Raw genomic sequence first — 20,635 nt, forward strand, 5'->3', positions numbered from 1 at the left:
CAATTTTTTTAAATTCTATTACGCATTTAGTCATAATCAGAGATGTAGAATCTATTTTTCTATGCTTAGATGGCAGTAGAATCTTGAAAAAAAAAATCTTTATTGACTGAGATTAGCATCAACCATAAGGTGCACATTGTTTTTTTGGACTCTGTTGACAAAAACATCATTTAAGGTTTTAGAATTCAGTTCAGCATCTTTGATTAACAGTTAGTAAATTTAAGTTTTCTGAGAACTTAGTTTTATATTAACTAAAAACTGTTTCAGAAACTCCAGCACAAGATCTCCCTGACCATGCAATTTTCTTTAGCTTATGGGTTAAAGTCATAAGTTTTTTCAGTATTTTACTGTCACATATTTAATTGTTTAGAGACAGTAAATACTTTTAATCCTAGAATCTCAATTAGTTCTTAAAAAAAAAAACACGTCTCTCTATGACTGACAACAAAGTTGGATGGATAGTGTTTAGTGGTTTTTTTTTGTTGTTGTTGGGAGACCCATCACCAAATTATTTCTAAATTTATTTTTATTGTTTGTTTTTTTTGTGAGAATTCAATTTACTATCTAAATATTCTTGCTAATCAAGGACCTTTAATTGAACTTTAACATAACATGAGATAGCCTTCAAATCTATTGTCTTGATTTCAATATATAGAAGAACCAATATAATTGGTAAATGTTTCAATATTTAATGACAAAACAAAATTTGCTTCAATTTTCTTTCTTGCAAATAATCATTTCACTTAACAAGCAAACAATTGTTATGGGACTCTGGACTCAAGTCAACACTCAGTCCCAAGATACCATCAAGTAACATCAACAGTGGCAAATTATACTAATAAGTCTATTACATTTTTACTGTAACATATATTATTTACAAAGATGTACAGATAAAATATTCTGTGTGATAAATGTCATTCCATTTTTTAAAATTAATTTATTATTATTATGTCATGCACTCTAAGCACTTTCGTACAGGACACTTCAAACTAACACTTTCATGCAGGTCACTCTAAACTTTTTTATTCTTCACACTATCATACAGTCAGTGATATTCTCAAAAATCAACTATTGCCTCCCTTTCCCTCTTTCTTCTTTTTCATCTCCCCTAAAATTTTGTGCAACCTTTTCTTGGACTCTTTCAACTTTTCCTGCCGCACAGCTTCCTCGGCCTCTTTCTTTTTCTGATGCTCCTTGGCCCTCTGCCTCATCTCACGATGATGTGACACGGCTTTGAAGTTGTAGAGTGCCTTGACACGCTTCAAGAAGTTGGCAACCTGACCAATACATTAGCAACACAATATTAGAGTTGACTCAAGCAATAGGAGCATTTGTATAAAATCTTAACAATGTGCAGAAACAATGGATACACTTATGTAGCAAATACAAGACTAGACACATGTAAATAATAATAATCTAAACACAAAAATTACTATAAATATTATTAGAACTACTCTGCATTGGCATTTGTGCTGCACATGCTCTATTCAACCCTGGCACTGTTTAGATGGAGAGAAGCAGCCCAAGCAACACAAAGGAAATAACATCTAGTTTTCTAGAACTAAAGAAAGAGATGCGCCTAATAAGTGGCATGTAAATCTGGAGCAACCCTGGGACAGTATAGGCATACGAAGGGCCCCCACGCGGCTCGGCCTCCGGCCTCGTACGAGAGAGGGAACTTGTGCTTGGCTCAAGGGGACCGGGCGCAGCGACATACCGGGTGCGAATACATTATCTCTTCAGATAAGGTGGGACTTCGGACAGAGGGATTGGTGAAAGAGCCGATTTCTCATCCTGGCCATGGATAAAAGCCTTTCCTTGGTCAAGAGGTCCATAGAAGGGAACCGGAAGTTCTCGGACCTTAAGGACATCTGATTCAGGAGCAACCCTGGGAAATGTGTTGTTGGTCAGAAAAGAGGATAGGGCAATAGGATGGGTGAACCTGAGAACAACACTCCTTGCATGAACACAAGGCTCAATTGCCACTTTGTGTTATTGTAATAAACATCAATCATCTTTTCCTGTTTACCCTCATTGCCTCTTTTAAAGTGATTGCAATATGTTTTGAAATGTTTAACTTTGTAACATAAGCTCCTTCGCAAAATGAACCATGGGTAAAACTTAACCCTTAAAGTGCTGAGCAAAATGGAATTACAATTCTGATATTAAGAGTCTATACTGCCACACGCGTTTTAAGGGTTAAGAAAACAATTTGTCAAATCTGCTTTACAATTTTGGTGTCCTGCAATATTTCAACTGAGATTTATTCATGCCAGAATCAACTAATCATATTACGCTATTTGGAAATATTTATTCTACCATTATTATGCCTTATCTGCATGACCTCCTAACTGTAAGTTGCTGATAAATTGTACATAAACACTTTTTTTTTCTTTATTGAGATTTCCTTGTTAGATAAGAGTAAACTCTTACTAATAATTTGGTCCACATCAACCACACGTGGCATCATCAGACCATTACATTCAAACTATTGTCAGCAACAGCTGTGCCCCAAATATTATTATAGTTGAATATTTACAAATCTTATACAATTGAGAGTTTTAACCAGCTATGTTCTAAATAATAAATAAATTCATGTCACCTTGGCCTCTGCTGGCTCCATGACGACTGCAACTCTCTTCTGCTGTTGAGGTTCTCTCAAGTCTTTGGGTAAATCTTTAAAAGGTAAAACTCTTTTTAAATGCCTTGGGATAACTAATGGTTTTCTCTCTCTCTCAGGGCGAACGATCGGCTGATAAAAGAAAAAAATCATTATTTTAAATGAACCCAAAATTCATGTTTAAAATTAAAAAAAAAATGATAAGGTCTAACTTAAACATTTCCATTTTAATAAGTGTTAAGACAAAATAAACACTTTATTTTGGAGGTGCTAGACTTTAAAAATGGAGATTATTAAATATTAAAAAGGTGATCACTAAATACATTATCTAGTATTTTGTGTGCTGCAGATGTCCAAAATATCATAAAATATTTTTTATTTGTTACTATAACATGTAAAAATGAAGTTACAGTAATACAATAATTCATAATTTTGTTCATAAGGCAGCTACCAAAAACAAAAACCAACCTTATAAGCAGAGTCAGCTTTCTGGGGTACTGCAAGTCCTCTTTCATGCCTTAACTGGCCAATCGTTCTCATTCCCAACCAAGCCTGCTTGGCTTCTGGTGTCAATAAAAGGGAAGTAACTGGCATGATAAACTTGGGGATATCTAGCTTCACCCAAGCTTTTAGAAAAACAATATCTGTAGAGAAGCAGACACAATTATCAATAACAGGTTGAAGAAAATCTTTTGTTTTGAAAATTAAAAATATTGAATAGGAAGGTGATTTAAAGGGTGACTTAATTTTAAAGCTTTGTCATTGGCTCTAAGTTAGGAAAGACTGCTGACTTTAACGAGGCTATGACAACTAGAACTGTTTAAAATAAGCTATACTTTCATTGTAACTTAATTATGAAGACCTGACAAAGCATGCATACATTTACAGAGAAATGCAGATACAAATTTTACTATGACATATGAATAGGAGTAGGAGAAAAAAAATGTAAAAGAATTCCGCCAGACAGACGGAGTGAGTTGATCTTAAGCTTTGTCAAAATTAATAGGCTTTAGAATGGAATCTTTTTTGAGTCCAATGAAATGTCTATTTTATTTGATTGTAAATAGGTCTGACAGCAAGCCAAGACTTTTATATGTGGCATACAAGTGTTGAAGGGTAGATGTCATGAAACAATAATGTTGGTAACTACACATGATTAAGTTTTACTAAAAAGGTTCAATGCTGAATGTAACAAATGAACATTGCAATTAATTGTTACCAAATATATATATACAGAAACAAAAGTAAGGAAGAAGGAATTGTATTCAATGTTACAAAATAAGTTCACATTTTAGACCCGCATTTAGTTATCATATGAATTCAGATGATTGAATAAATGTAATACAAATTGGACACATATTTATTTTTAATTAAGAACTGTGTAACCTAAATAGAATCAAATAATAAGAGCTATAAAAAGAAACATTTAGAAATTGAATTCAACTACCAAGAAGCGCAAGCTTGATGTAATGTACATTTTTTTCTTTCACTTTAACACTGAAACTGTTCCCCTTAAAGAGGCGACTAATGGTAATACAATTTCCCTACCACTCATTCTAATCTTGTCTTCAAATGTCGCCCTGAATGCACCAGGAGGAGTATGCAGAGATTTTTTGACCTGACCTCTCAGCCCACTTACAGTCTGCAGCCGAGCACCTTGAAACTTGGCCACTTCAAGGCTACTGGTAAACATATCCTACAAAAACACAAATGTAAGATGTATATTCCCCGAAATTGTATATATGCACATTTGTGTATGGAGGTGAATTGTTTAAAATTATGTCCATATGTTGGTGTTAAAGAGATTGAACATTGCATTTGAAAGCATAAGGTTTTAATTTGTCCCCTAAGTAAATGATGGGAAAGATAAAGGTAGAAAGACAAAGTTATTTAGCCTAAAGTGGAGAAAAAGATCCAGATATACCTCATCTTAAACTATATAATGATGCCCAGTTAGTTTGCACCTATTTAGAAGTCAATTCTTGATCAACATTTTAACATGTGCACAAAGATATTGAAAACAATTACACTTGACAGTGGTATTAAAACAAACCCAACACAACTCTTCCTATATTCTCTCTCTGATAAGTAAACCACTGAGCTGACTCAGGTTGAAGACAATAAACAAAAGAAACACACTAGGAAGTGAAACTAAAAAACACTTCTAGAAATTGGAAGCCACTGACCTGTATGAATGCAGACTTTTTGAATACTTTCAGGGGAGTTCCCACCAGTTTCAGCTTCTTCTCCACCTCAACTGACTGATCCAGTTCTAAGACAACTCCAGTAGCAGCAATACGAAAATTAGCCTACATTTGAAATTAGAATCAATTAAATGTATATGTGAAGAAATAAGCTAAAAAAAAATGATGCAAAGGTATTGATGCATTCTTCCAGGCTTAACTCTTTCTCTCCTAATCGCGATACCATCGATGATTTGATCTCATTTAATTAAATTAATGTTTAATTTTATAAACTTGACTGTGTTATATAAAAAGAGCATGCATTTTTCTTTAATTATATACCAAATACAACATTTTCTGATAACAAACGACAAAGCTATTGAAGCTTAATCATAACAGGGTAGTGAAAAAGTAAAGAGCAAAATGAAGAATTCCTACGAAATGTTGAAAAATAATAACGGAGAGAAAGAGTTAATGTATGCCATGTTTGTCATGACTTTTGAACTTTTATTTTTGGTTGAATACTGCCTAATGTCATATCATAGTCCCACATAAAAAGGTCAAGCAATCAGAAAATTAATTAAAAGCCTTTCTAAAAGGAATGTTTAAAAGGAAAAGTGACACAGTAAAAAAACTTTGGCCATATCTTATCGATTACAGATGATACTTCAAATGAAAAGATAATTACGTCCAATGCATTTCATGTGTCAATCTAGTCATGCATGTTAATCAGTGACTTAAATTCTGCTAAATTGTTGGTTTTCCAAGCTTATTCAGGCCAACCATTCCATTCTCTAATGGCTATTGAAGGATCAAAAGTAGAGACTGATCAGGGGCTGTTATGATAATAAAATGCTGAAAACATCAAAACAAATTCATTGCAAATGTATTGAGACAGCAACTAAACAAAAAAAAGTTTACTTACTGTCTTTTCACTGACAGACTCTACAGCTAGAAAGCCTGTACCTTGTGGAGTTATGGGACCTAGAAATAGATAAATACAAATGACACGGTTGATTAAATCATAAAAGAAAAGTTCCCAAGTAGTACATGATGTAAAGCCCATCTGTTTCTATGGCTGAAGGTTAACAAGGGCCATATGTAGCCAGCATAATGACCATGAATCTTAACTTTCCCAAACAAATGTCAGGTCCCCATTAGAGTCTGGTGGACTCAGAGATGACTATTTATTATATAGTCTGGATATTTCTGAGGCAACCATGAGTAAAACTATGGCAGGTGATTTGCATTGACTGAAAAGATTTATTAAGCTGAAGTAAAGGGATACAAGCATGAGAAAGTTTCAAGTGAATTGTATTTCGTTTAAAACTATGTTGATACATTGTTAATGGGTTGCAAATCTAGAGCCAATCTAAACCCTTGTAGGCATAATCATTTTCTAGTGCTTATATAAAACTTTACTTTCTTTTTTAAACAAAAAAATGAATGTAACGTTATTTAACTTCAATGTAGATGTATGTTGAAACACTAATGAAATAGCAATACCTTGAATAATTTAAACAACTATGATAGATGTCCTTACAAATAGCAATACCTTGAATAATTTAAACAACTAGGATAGACTTCCTTACAGTGGTAATAATTTTACTGATGGTCACATCAAAAATGCAAACAATGTTCATAACACTCATATCCCATTCCCTAACGATTTGCACTCATGACCCTGAGTGCATTACTACTTGGCCATTATGCCCCATCTGTTCCAGCCCTATTTAAACACGATTCCTCTCTAACGACTGAAAACACTCACCCCAGAAAGTAGCATGACAATGGATGTGTTCTGGCGTGTACTTGAGCATACGACGTCTCAAGTTGTCTTCCAGCTTGTAATAGAAGGGAATAGTTTGGAAGCGGCGCCATCCAAGAGACAGAATGAGAGGGTTCCTGGTCTTCAGTATTTTCTTGTACCACCTGTGTTTCTTTATCCTCACCTAGTTCAGAAACATTATACATTGTTTATTTCTTTTTCATTGCTTTAACATTATGCATCTTTCATGCTTGTAACTTGCTCGGAGCACTACGGCCTAATTTCTTTTGTGGACCAGTGGGAGGAGGAGGGAATGTTTCAGCGCTGCCTTTAGGCGCTCAGCAAACACAACTTTGCTCAACAAGGGGTTCAAACTCAAGCCCCCTTGTTAGGTGGCCAAGGCATAGCCAAGCAGTTTTGGCCTCTCAGCTGCAAATATTATTCTATTATTATTAATTATTCTAACTTAAATAGACCCTAGCAGACATAGACTTTGTCTGTATTAGATGTTACAAAATGTGCAGGTCACAGCTGGATTTGCATAGTCATGTGAAACACTGAGGATTGATGATGTGGAAGCAGATCTGCAACAGCTTGGGGTTAGAGCGTGGAGACGAAAGGCCCAGGAGAGATCTTAATGGAAGGATGCGTTGAAGCAGGCCAGAGCCCTCCATGGGCTGTAGCCCCACTGGGATGGATGGATGTGAAACACTGCACTCATCCGTAATTTTCGGAATCAAAGACATTGTCATTCAAAGCAAGCTAACAATAAAATTTGTAGTCTATTACAAAAAAAATAAACACTTTAAAACTAAATTTACAATTTTATAAGATTTTGCTTTTTTTTTTAAAAAAAAGAAATGTTGAAAGTGAGACAAATCACATTTTTTAAAAAGGAATTAAAATCAAATTTTCTTACATTGACATAACCTAGTTTTTCTTCCACGTTGGTCATACCACCAATAATGATGGGATATGTGGGGTCAAAGTTCTCAATGAGCTCACAGGGCATCTGGTCAAATTCAATGCGGACATACATCCCCGGTCTGAAGCCTTCAAACTGAACTCGCTGCTCCTCTGGCAATTCTTCAAACTCCGCCCTGTTCAACTGGCAGATTAATTCAATACAATTAAAAACAAAGAAAAGATGTATAAAGCATTTACAGTAAATACAAAGAAAAAATTTTAGCACATAAAGTATGGGAACGAAGCCTACTGAAATAACCATCTTGCATATATATACAGTAAGATACTTAATTTAATACTGTAAACGCCTGTCATGTACAGGCAGATCAGGTCTATGCTAGTTTTGTGTCTAAGACTTGCTTGCTAGAGTAGCATTTCTATTATAAGTTTTAATGGTCTTTTGAAACAAATATGTTTCTGTTTTATAACATTGTATGGGTTTCTTATGTCTACAGTAGCTGTGAACAAAATACATTTTGATGGATTCATTAGTAACTACAAATTTAGAAAGAAAAAAATGTTTACTTTGGACTGTTCATCCATCTCGCTTTTCCAGGAATCATAAAACTCGGAGTCTCCTTTATTGTCATACTCTTTGTCAAAAAGGTCTTTAATCTTCTTCTTCTTGGCCATCCTTCTCTCTTGTGCTGTCATTTCTGCTTTTGTTTTGGGTCGCTCCTGATCAGATCCTTCTGAGGAATAGAGTTTACCAAATGGGCTTTTCAGCATATCATGTGGTTCACACTTAACAGAATTGATATCCTCCTCAAATGCTGCCAATATAAGACATTTTTTTTTAGAGCAGCCCTTTTGAGGAAATATTTGTTTTTGCCTGACAAATAACTAAGACCATCACTATAAGTGAACACTGAACTAATATTAAGGCTTTTTCACAGAATATTCTCAAATAAAGAAGAAAAAAGCTAAATACTTTCTTTAAAAGTATATTTAAGTCCATAAAACAAAACCAGAAGATATTTTGATATAATTGTGAAAATTGCAGCCGTAATCCCTTGTCTGTGTAAAACCAAAAATTCCTACCCTCATCATTTTCCTCTTTTTCTTCACCCTCTTGTTCATTATCATCTTCTTTAGTCTCATTGTCATCCTCACTGTCAAGAGCTGAGGACGGTTTAGTGCCGTGAAATTTTTCGCCAGTTTCCAAGTCTTCAAAATCTCCAAATAATTCATCTGAAGTAGGAAAAAAAAAAAAAAAATAAATATAAACATATATATTGCTGTAACTGTAGTGGCAGAGCGATAGGGTTAATGTGTGTGCAACCTACTGACAAACATGACTCAGGCAAATCACACAGGTGAATGGCTGTCAATGGACAGTACTGCTAGTACATGCAAATATGACCCATGTAATGGTCATGTGATCAAAAGCCTTTGTGGACCAGAGGCTGTGTAAAACAGTGCAGTTCAGTCCAGGACAGCAAGGCAGTAAAGACAGTAAGTACAATGTGAGTAGTCCAGGACAGCAAGGCAGTAAATACAGTGTGGTGCAATGTGTGTCCTCAAGAATGTAGCTATACTAGTCCAGGAGTAGAAAGAGAGCTTGTAGAGTTTAGTAAGGCAATTCTGTTTTGTACAAAAAAGCATTTGTAGTTAGTGTAGCCAATTGTGTAGTATTGGTTGTTGATGTATTTAGTTACAAAAACTACACTATTTTTGAAACTCTTGTTGTCAAGTTCTTGAATTAGATGTGTTGTGTTGTTAAGCAGTGTTAATAGAAGGCCTGGTAGAGAAAATCTTAACAATATTAACAATGCTATGTCCAAAAACAAAATAAAATCAAAAAAACGAGAGCAAATATAAAACAAACAACATACAGGAAATACGAAAAACTAATCAGTACTAAGGTTAAATCTACAAAACTTAGATCTAAAATGTTTCTACCATCTTCATCTAGCCTGGCTTTAGCATCTTCACTTGCATCCCATTTGCCAGTAACAAATGAATCAGCAATGTCCTCCTTGAGCTGAAACAGAAAAAAAAAATCATAACAAGCAGAATTATACAATTATACAAAGATTAATCAACCCTTTAAATGCAACTTTTTCATAATTATTATTATAGCTTTTATATAGCGCTATTTTCATGCTTATAGCATGCTCAGAGCACTTTGGTCCAATCTCATTTGTAGACCAGTGGGGGGGAGGGGGTATCTAGGAGTTGGTTTTCCGTGCTGCCTTTAGGTGCTCAGTAAACAACTCTGCCCAAGTCGGGTGTCGAACCTCGAGCCCCCTTCTAGGTAGCCAAGCCAAGCCAAGTTCAAGCGTACTTAGCCTCTCGACCACGCTTCCTACAATCATTAAAGTCCTTGCCTGCTAAAAAGCTAATGCAAGTCTTTTCCAATATCTAAGTCTAAATCTGACAGAAATATTTCCAAGGGCCAAGAAGACCTGTGCAGTGGTCATATACAGTTTTCTAACACATTAGTTACACACACTAAACAACTTTAAAAAGCCGTGTAAACTGTATGTACAAACCTCGTCAAGATCCAAACTCTCACCATTCTCAGCTCTGTTGCAATCTAGCTTATTGATTTCATGTCTGTCCACTTGAGAGTTGTCTTTAGTGTGTTTCTTAAGGACTTTGAACAAACCAGCCAAATCCTCATCTTCTTCATCATCTTTATCTTCGTCCTTCTTGTCATCAGCATCTGAGTACATAAAGACTGCATAGTTTTAAATAATGTTATAATTACACAACGTTTGTACCTGATACAAATACATTCTAATAAAAGTAAATTTCTTTGTGCATACTAGAATTTAAGAAAAAACATGTACAATCTAGACTTTATGAAATATATTAAATGATTAATTGAACAGAAAACTTATTTCATATAACCAACATATTGACATTTTTCTAAACTCACCTTCTCCATAAACCATTTTGAAATAGTTTTTTCTATTTTTATGTTTCAAGGCTGCCCTTTCAAACATATTTTTCTTCCACTTTAGCATGCCTGGTCAGAAAAACAAAGTTAAAATAACAAAATCAATTCTGAAAAGGTTGTGATCAGTTTTAAATTGTTAAAAAAAACTTAGCACTAATATTAACATTGCAATTCAAATACTAAGTTTTAAATTTACTGTACAAAAAATTCAAAGCATGAGTAACTTGCAGTAAGATATGCAACTTTTATTAACAGGTTCTCAAAGTCTTTGTACAAGGACTCACAAGAGCATTACATTACAAAGTTGTTAGTCACTGGTTAGAAAAAACAAACCCCATTTGGGCAGTTGTTTGAGACAAACATCTATAAAAAAGCTAACAAGATCCTCGAAATAAAGAATCACCCTTTGTGTCAGGACTAAGTGATTTTACCATCACAAAAGAGATACAAGACACCGATAGCAAAGACAAACAGACACAAACACTCTTTTGTTCCCCTGGCAATCAAATCATTAAATAAGAACAATCTGGTATAAACTTTGTCACATGTAAATTATGAGTGAGTCTGGTGTGAATGTACACTTTGGTTTCTTATAGTTATAATGTTTTTTGTTTGGTGTAATGCACAAATTGTAAGACAAATTTCCTTACGGATAATAAAGATTATTATTATTATTATTATTATTATTTCAAAATACAATTACCAAATTTTTTTTTTCTAATAAGCCTTACCACTTTCACTATCACTATCTTCTTGTTCATCCTGTTCCATTTCATCAACACTTTCATCATCCACATCTGAACTATCATCCTCCATTCCTTCTGCATCCCCGTCTTCTTCTTCATAGCCTATTTCATCTATATCTTTCTCATCATAAGGATCAGTTTTCTTCCTCTTCCTAGGTGGACTCTTGACCTGGAAATAAATATATACCTTTGTTTCTCATCTCAGATACAAAGTTATTCATTCTTCTTAGCATTCAAGTGCAAAAATAAAGGGAATGGAACTATAAAACTATATTTCTTTTTTTTTTTAATATTAGAGTTTCATTAAAGGAGATATATATATTTAGTTGGTGTATATGTTTATGAATTAAAGAAAAGATTTTATAACATTCCCAAATTGATATGACAGAAAAGATTAATCCACAGAATGTGAACAAGTGCTTCAAATTGAGGATAAATAAATTAAGTTTAGGCAGCACACAATACTATTCACAGACAACAGATAAACAAAAGATTATACAGCATATTATATTATCTAAACACATTTAGAACATAAAAAGAAAACTGAACTTTTATTTGTAAGTACTTACTTCATCATCTTCATCTTCAGCACTGTCATTATCTTCTGTACTATCTGTGTCCATACCAGAATCTTCCTCATCATCTTCATCTTCCTCATCATCACTAGTTTTATCCACATGCCTTTGAGAAGATGATAACATACATGAGGCATTTATAGAGAGAATTTTAACAAAAATGAATTATGATATTCTGTTAACAGGACACGGCTGAATGGGGCACACACTCTCTTGGATATGAAAACTGGAACCAAGCAACAGATGCAACTGTAGAGTGATACCAATGTATGTCAATTAAAGTCTTGAAACCTGCATGCCATATAAAAAAGTCTGGTAAGGTCATTGGCCCCAAAAATACCCCTGCATAGGATAAATTCTAAGGAAGACTGGCTGAACCCACTGCACAGGTCATATCAGACACAGGATGAATGATTTAACTATTTGATCCAAAGAAAGAAGGAAAGGAAATTGAAAGCTGACCAGCATAGATGGTAACAGAACATTTCCTTTTCAGCGGCATCTACTAAGTACTTTATCAAGAAGCCTGAACTAGACTCTGGCTCCAAAACCTTTCTATAGAAGAAAAATTAAACGGAGAACTGCCTGATCTGGAAACCACAGTGTGCTTCATCTCAGATATAGGATTTCCGATCTGAACCCTCCGACATAAAAAATGGGAACAAAGAAGAAGAATGAAAAAGGTAACCTATCTAAAGAGTGTGCCTATCAGTCTCAAAAAGTTTCCTCTAGACTACAAGATAATAAACTAGAGCATGATTAGCCTCTAGTGACACCACAGTACTGTGCATGTCAGCCAGCCCTTTAGCAACATACTCAGCTTAAAAAAATAACAACAATATAAATATAGTTTAAATTTATTATGTTATGTATCATCAAAATATGAGAGTAGAAATATTTTTCAGTTTTGCGTAGGGGCTAAGGAAGTAAAGGCTCAACAAGTAAATGACCCGGCAAAATTAATATGTTTCTTGGGGCTGCGATGTAATGTTATGAAGTCAGCTCTTATTTTCCATTACCTTTTCCTAGAAAAGTCCGACCCAGAAAGAGAGGGGCCTCCTTTAAATATAGAAATCTGACTTTCTTTGACTTTCTCGTCTACAGGCTTTAAACTTTCCATCAAGGCAGCTACTAGACCAGTTGGCTTCTCCTATAGCAGAACACAAAAAGTAAAACAAATAATATTTTTTTAATTGCTTTGACATCTAACTGTGAAGTCTACAATTACCATGGGACTGGAGCATAATTTACTTCCAGTATTCTATTGTGTTAAAAAGTCAATCTATAAACTGGACTAGCATTAGACTGACCTCCTCTTGAGTTGGCTTGGCAATATCTATATACACAGCATCCTTGTCATACACAATGCCTCCAACTCCAGACATGGGGGCATAGATGAGACGTTCCCGTTTATTAAGACTCCTACGCTTCTCCATCTGTGGGGTGGGACACGGGTCGGGGAGGTAGGTCATGGTTTTGATGACATAATCCCCACAGCCTAAATTTAATAAAACAAAATGTATGAGCCAGACAAGCTAAAACAACATCTTCAAAAGTAATCATTTTCTCAACCAGTAAGATACAAAAAATGAACCAGACGATGAACATTATATTTAAATTTTTGAAATGGGCACGAAAAACTTGAAAATTTGGTTACCTGCAATGTGTACTACAGACTTTGATTTCATGTTGGTACCACGCATATATCCATAGAGACTGACCACCCTGTCACACTTAGGGTTCTGTCTGATGTTTTCTGGGTTGGTAATATCTTCCATTCTGACAATCATTTGGAAATCAAACGAAAAAATGATCCCCTACATAAATTCTAAAAATTTTTTTATTTATGAAAAAAAAATTTAAAAAAAACTTTTTTTAAAGCTAAAAAAAAATAATTTTGAATATTATTTCTAGCTGCTATAAGTTTCCACAACATGTACATAATTAATTACCTGTCTGCCAAGACGTACGGATGTGATGCACGCCACACAAGCGGAGTCATTTTCATAACAGAAATAAACCTACACAGATTGTGTACTTCATTTTGGAGATATTCCCCGTTGACTAGCATGGACAGATAAAACAATCTTGCACCCTGACAAGAATAAAGTATAACACTGTGTGAGTCTTCATGGAATGATGCAGGGTCTAGAAAGTTACGCCTAAGTTAACGGGGAGCTGGCTTGAAAAGGAAATATTTCTTTTTCTTGCAATGCTAAAATGTAATGGTACACCCAAGTGGCTATACATGCACCAATATACATTTCCAATAGAAAACGATGAATGTTTTAGAAGTGTTTCCCAAACTATTTCCTTAATGGAACGCTTTGATTATTTTTTAAAGAGATTAATTCGCGTGGTGACCTACTCTAGTAATTATTCCTGCAGTACATGGAACACATATTCAGGTCTTGCGGAACACAAGGGTTCTGCGGAACACAGTTTGGGAAACACTGTTTTAGAAAAATGAATGACATACAGGAGTTGGTGATTTAACAAAATTAAATACTTCATGATTGTTGTACTATTTTAGCACAAATCTATTAGATATTCAAGCATATCTTTGTTAGAAGAGGGGCATATACTGTTGGCATGCCTTTTAAAAACTAAAAAAATTCCATGCTAATTTTAACTCAAGCTGATTTGTGTCTGCAGCGAAGAAACCTCTTCTATATAAATGCTTACAAAACATCTTGGATCAGAGTGTACAGAAAATGTGATAGCTAGGAGACAATTTGATGGTGTTTTGAGATTTCTAAAATGATTTTATAATTTTGGGAATAGGTATATAACTATTTGTACAAATTTCCAAACCTACTTTATAAAGTTCTATTTCAAATCTGTTCTTAAGCTGTTTCTTTCTTTTGCGTACAGTTTTGCTGTCTTTATATTGGTCCAGGTGGTTAAGTACACCCATACAACGTGGGAAACCAGTCGCCTGACAGATGTTAAAGAACTCAAAAATTTCCATTTCAAAACCTTGCTTGGCATCAACCATCAACAGAGCCTAGCAGAAATAAAATATATAGCAAAATTACATCTGATACAGCTTTAAACTGTCTTTACAAAAATTATAGATAAGAAAAAACAGCAACACTTACTAAATCTGCCACTTTGCCAACATCAATCATACAATTAATATCATTATTGCACTCTATCAATGTTAAACGTCTGTTTTTACCTGAAATAGGAACAGTGTTTATGTATCAATTCAGTCATAGCAGAAATAGCTAATACCATATATTCTGAAGTAAGCTGAAACTTATTAAGTTTTTAGGGCTGAGCAAATACAATACATGATGAAAAGCTTTAATCTATTATTGAACACCACCTCTCCCCACCAATTTTGCTATGCCACTATTAAGTTGTATGATAAAAAAAAAAATTATATATATATATATATATATATATAAACTAGCCCTATATTACCCACGGCCAGTGGGTCTCAATATGCGTGTCACTGATATAGTGCATTAGAATACTTTGTGGGAAGCTGTGTTGAGAGGCTAAGTATGCTTGAACTTGGCTTGGCTGCCTATGAAGGGGGCTTGAGGCTCTAAACATTCTTGCTCTATCAGTTGAAGATTGAATTTAAGGTTCAATAAGCTTATTAATTATTTTATGTTAGTATATTTAATATCACCCATATAGAGCCTCATTTGCATGTCCTATCACAGTGTGTTTTCACTGCGCATCTAAGGTGTGCGCGACACATGAATTGAACTATTAAAATATATGTCAACACTGCTTCACAGTTATAGCAAATGTATGTATGTAAAAATGCTTTAGAAAAACAAATTTGGAAGTTAATTTTATTATGTTCATGTGTTAAAGTATAAAACTATCTTTGCGAATAGAAGTTCTATCATCTTAGAGTGGAATAGAGTTGATTAGAGAGATGTGTAACATTTCAGTCTTGTCTAATGAAAGAACGCATGTCAGGACTTCTAGCTTCGCATATATATAAGGAACGAATTTATGTAAAAATGCTTTTGAAAGACTAATTTGAAGCTTAATTTGATTAAATAATGAAATCAATAGACTATACTTTGTAATTTTCATGTGTCAAAGTAAAAAACTATCTGTGCAAAGTGTAGTTCTTAAAATTAAATCTAGATCTTTTCAATCTTGTCTCATGTAAACATGGGAAACATGGCCTACATCCATGAAATAGTAACACTTTCATAGAGTTGGGCAACTTTTTTTTTTTTTGAGGGTCTTAAGTTTGTTTTAGGGCTACTATACATAAGTCATGGTTCCAGTTAGTACCAAAGGAATGTTTATGCCAAATTTTATCAAGATTGGTCAAACAGTACTTGTGATTTCTATGCGGGACATACACCCATACATACGCCTTACTTTCTGCTTCATAGTAAAAGAAACTGAAACTACATTGAAATCGAGGAAGATCTTACCAGCTACAACAGTGACTGGGCCGTTAATATTTGTCAATTTTTGTTTAGTAAAGTTCTTGACCAGGCATTTTAGCAATGTAGACTTTCCAACTTTTGGTGGTCCAACAATCGCTACAACAATAGGGGGTGGTTCAGTGGGTGATCTGTCAACTTTAGGTATGTGTTGCTTTTTAGTCTTTATATCTGCTGTTCTGCAATGAAAAGAAAATAATTAAGAACTTGCAAATGTGAAGCTCAAACCATGCCTGTGATGCTGTGTTTTTCAGCACCTCCACCTCAAAACTCCAACCCACAGTACCTAATAAAGTTGCAGAAGCCCAGTTCCATTGGTCTGGACTCGACAATGAGATTTATATGAGGGTGGTCTGCAATGTATAGTTTTTTTTTTATTTTCAAATATTTAAGGTAAAGAAATGAAATACATATAACTATTTGATATCATTTGTGCCAATAGCACTAGCAGTGAAGTACCAGTGTCTGGCACCATCTTTTTGCCATCTCTTCCTCCAACAAGTATTGAATTATATTGAGTATTGCACATAATTACCATTAAATTCATTAAATAATTATTATTTAAAATTAATTAGATTTACAATATTAGATAATTAGTCATTACATAGATTAGTCTATACTCTAATACTCTATTCTTAATTCTATATCCAATTACATATGATGATTATATCAATAAGTAAGTAAATGAATTATTAACCTTCTAAAAGCTTTAGCTGCTTTGTTTACTGATTGTATGGCAAACGCCCGTGGGTTTCTTTGCTTAGCAGTCAGGTCTTGTTCATGTTTGTTTTTCGCTTTTTTCTTATCTGCTTTTCGGCCTGCCTGTCTGGGTCTATGACCCTTCTTGATATCTGGTTCATCCATCGAGCAAGTTTTGTGCTAACCTAACAAGAATATGTGAATAGTCTGTTAGGCATAGATCTGTGTCAATAAAAAATTACAGATCAAGACCTCGATATATAAGATAAGATATAGATCTAGAGTGAAACCAGAACACGTGAAATTGTTTACGCCACCATCTTGGAAATACGGAAGTAGATAGTTTTTATTTTTCCAATGATTGCTCTCACTAGCCTAAACAAATTACCAGATCTATAATAAAAGTCAAAAATAGTCTAAATCAGTGATGCCCAACCAAGTTCGACCTGTAGGGCAATTTAATTTCCGACACTTGTGTCGAGGGCCACATGACCGAAAAGGTACAAAACGAAATGAAATTGACATGAAGCATTTTTTTTTAAACTTGAGTATCTAGTAACTTACATTAATTAATTTTAAAAAATTTAAAATATTTCGGCATTAATGGTCCACTGCATCAGTGGATTAAAGATTTTCTGATAGGGAGAGAACAAACTGTAATAATAAATGGCTCTAAATCAACACCGATAACAGTAAACTCAGGTGTACCTCAAGGAACAGTCTTGGGTCCACTACTATTTTTAATTTACATAAATGATTTACCAAATTGCATTACTTCAGGAACAAAAGTCAGATTATTTGCAGACGATTGCATAATATATAGAACAATAAAAACAACACAAGACACAGATATTTTACAAAGAGAATTAGATGAATTACAGAAATGGGAATCAAATTGGAGCATGTCTTTCCACCCAGAAAAATGTCAGTTGTTAAGAGTAACAAAAAAAAACTAAAACAAATTAATTCCACTTATCTTATTCATGGCAAACCAGTAACACAGACTAAAAACGCAAAATACCTAGGTGTTATAATAAATGAAAAACTATCATGGAATCCACATATTGATGAAACTACAAAAAAAATCAAACAAAGCATAAGGATTTATTAAAAGAAATTTCTATAAATCAAATAAGAACATAAAACTAAAATGTTATTTAACCTTGGTTAAGCCAATAATAGAATATGCATCCTCCGTTTGGGACCCCTCAACTCAAGAAAACATGAGGAATTAGAACAGACACAAAATAGAGCCGTGAGATTCATAACAAACGAATATTCACATTTGACTAGAGTAACACCTTTAGTAAAATCACTAAATTTAGAAAGCCTTCAGGACAGAAGGCTCAAAAGTAAAGTAGCAATCATACATAAAACACTGAACCATAATCTTCAAATACAAAAACAAAATTTAATAAAATACTCTGAAAGACACAAAGATAAAGGCACATTCCTCGTCCCATATGCTAGGACAAATTTGTATAAATACTCCTTCTTCCCTAGTGCTATTAGAGCATGGAATGGGTTGCCTGAGCTAGCCAGGAAAACCAGTGACCTGGCAAAATTTAAGTCATTGGTTAATATGCATGACTAAATGCATGACGCTTAGGACGTAATCATCTTCTTTTTTGAAGTAACGTCTGTATTATATAAGATAAGATAAGTTATTTTTTTAGCCGTCAAAAATGGTTTCATTTCTGTAGTTAAAATGAGCAACTCTATGCGTAGTTTAATAATCTTTTATTCTCGGCTCAAACCAAGAATGCAGCCCTATTTATTTCATTATGCCAAAAGAAAATCCGCTGCCGAGGACTAATGCAGATGGCGAAAAGAAAATCTAACCCGACCACCTGCGGACAAAAGGTTATGCTTGCCCTGCAGGTGGCAAAATATGTAGGTCACAGCTGGGGCTGCGCAGCCACGGGAAATACTGCATTCCTCACTAATCTTAGGACTCGAAGACAAGCATTATTATTATACCGTTTATGTGTTGTTGTTTAAACAGCCACACTTTCTTTATTACAAAAATATGTTGGCTGATTAATATGTTCCACAAAAAAAGTTCTGTTCACTTTTCCTGGTAAATTCTAAATTCAGAGTCCACCTGTAGTTTCTTCTGATCTCCCATTTCATGTGCGTTCCAATGTTAAAGTTGATGGGACAAATACATCAGAGAAAAAGCGAGGGCCCTAACGATGGTAAGATACATTTTTCAACCTTTTTTTTTTTTTTGGAAGGAATTTTCTACACTATCGGTGGGCCGGATGTAACCATGCCAAGGCCGTATTTGGCCCGCGGGCCGTATTTTGTGCATCACTGGTCTAGATCTAAGTAGTGGCTATATTTGTTTTTCAAAATCAAACAAAAGGCATGCACTACCCTAGGCCTACTATTCGGCTATTTTCGGCCTCTATTGTTTTGTTCGGTTGAAGATTTTTAGTCTACATCCAATCCCAAACCTTCCGCAGGATGACGGAGGATGGGTTCGAACCCGATACCTTAGAGTCAACAGGGCAGAATGCATAACATCCTACCAGACAGCCATCCAATTTAAATGGCTATACGATACTAGCCGTATTTCCCCGTGTATCCTAAAAAAAAATTGATTATGGTTAAATAACAAAAAACAAATCTCAAGGAAGCAAAACTTAATGTGACATACAATTAGCACATATATCAACAAGGTCTACTTAAGCCAACATTTAATGCGCAAAGTATGTATATACTTATAAATGATTTGTCAACCTATAGGATGACAACAGTTCATGTATTGTTCAGCATGACGAATACTACCAAAACGACTCCACCCCACTTGACCTGCCGAACTATTGGAACAAGTGACATTGTGTTTCAACTAAATTACGTAACCCAACCCTACATTCTCACAATGAGTAAATTTGTAAATATAATTTAACAGTTTTGTTGTTTATAAAAATTATCCTTACACTTTACCGCACTGTACTATGCAAGTGTACAGATTGTGAAAACGTACAGAGTCATCATTGAAGGAGTCCTCCACATTTTGAAAAAGGTTAACAAAATTTGCATATCAAATTTAACGAAAAAAAAAAAGGGAAATTACATTAAATGGGAGTGTGATATAAGGCAAAGGGTGCCTTTTGTTGACGGTCGTTGACTTTTAGCACCTAAATGCTGGTAGACAAGTAAACTGCTGTATGCTTATTATATTTTAACTTAAAAGACTGGAAAAAACTTGAATAACGTCTTTTGTAAACAAAAATAAATATAACTTTTATTACAATAGAGACAAAATCAAGTTGATATGAGATAGAATCAATGTACTAGACTTAAGAAATAATATTTTTTTTAACACTACAGTAACACAACCTTTCAGTCTCACGTTCTGGAGTCATCTGTCCACACTAAGACCAATGAAGACAATGCCACATATCTTGCATCTTCCCAGCATCACCATAGAAACACACAATCACAAACACACACACTTCATAACAGTGGCCCCCGTCAGATTTGACGAGTCAGAGCTTGAAGAGTTAGACAATAAATGCAGGGAGCGTTTTCCAAAAGCTGCGGCCTATTGGATCAAACCAAGCGATTCGACTTAAGACAAAACTCCACCTACTTATCACCCCAACATCAGCGTGTTCTCGCGAGACTTGAATGTCGCCTGGCAACATCGAGAAAATGGCTCACAGTAAAAAATGGCGAAGATGGATTTTAGGAGTCAGTTAGAGAAATTGGGTCTCAGACAAAGAAATCCTATGCCG

General features: G+C 34.5%; 1 protein-coding gene across 2 annotated transcripts; it reads right to left on the reverse strand.

Annotated features, from left to right (window-relative positions):
* Positions 1–673: 673 nt before the first annotated feature.
* Positions 674–17,225, reverse strand: LOC106062271 (ribosome biogenesis protein BMS1 homolog). 2 transcript variants are annotated; one of them, XM_056021745.1, is made up of 23 exons: positions 16,888–17,225; positions 16,179–16,369; positions 14,865–14,944; positions 14,582–14,770; positions 13,716–13,858; positions 13,421–13,542; positions 13,074–13,261; positions 12,783–12,913; positions 11,758–11,869; positions 11,174–11,357; positions 10,422–10,511; positions 10,033–10,205; positions 9,440–9,521; positions 8,579–8,728; positions 8,063–8,226; positions 7,491–7,679; positions 6,575–6,755; positions 5,729–5,787; positions 4,807–4,929; positions 4,169–4,316; positions 3,089–3,264; positions 2,603–2,752; positions 674–1,277 (listed from the first exon to the last, which is right to left on the reverse strand). In XM_056021745.1, the coding sequence occupies exons 1-23, from the start codon at positions 17,052–17,054 to the stop codon at positions 1,065–1,067; spliced, it is 3,405 nt and encodes a 1,134-aa protein (XP_055877720.1). In that variant the 5' UTR covers positions 17,055–17,225; the 3' UTR covers positions 674–1,064. The 2 variants fall into 2 exon arrangements, with proteins under 2 accessions (XP_055877720.1, XP_013076029.2); XM_013220575.2 differs by having other exon boundaries at positions 8,063–8,229; positions 16,888–17,224.
* Positions 17,226–20,635: the final 3,410 nt, after the last annotated feature.

The sequence above is a fragment of the Biomphalaria glabrata genome, chromosome 2 (genome assembly GCF_947242115.1).
Source record: "Biomphalaria glabrata chromosome 2, xgBioGlab47.1, whole genome shotgun sequence".
NCBI lineage: Eukaryota > Metazoa > Mollusca > Gastropoda > Planorbidae > Biomphalaria > Biomphalaria glabrata.

Coding starts and splice junctions, on each gene's coding strand:
- LOC106062271 (XM_013220575.2), bottom strand. CDS start 17,054: ATGGATGAACCAGATATCAAGAAGGGTCATAGACCCAGACAGGCAGGC. Junction 13,859..14,581: donor TTGAAATAGAACTTTATAAA/GTAGGTTTGGAA, acceptor TATTCTTGTCAG/GGTGCAAGATTGTTTTATCT. Junction 7,680..8,062: donor AGATGGATGAACAGTCCAAA/GTAAACATTTTT, acceptor TTAATCTGCCAG/TTGAACAGGGCGGAGTTTGA.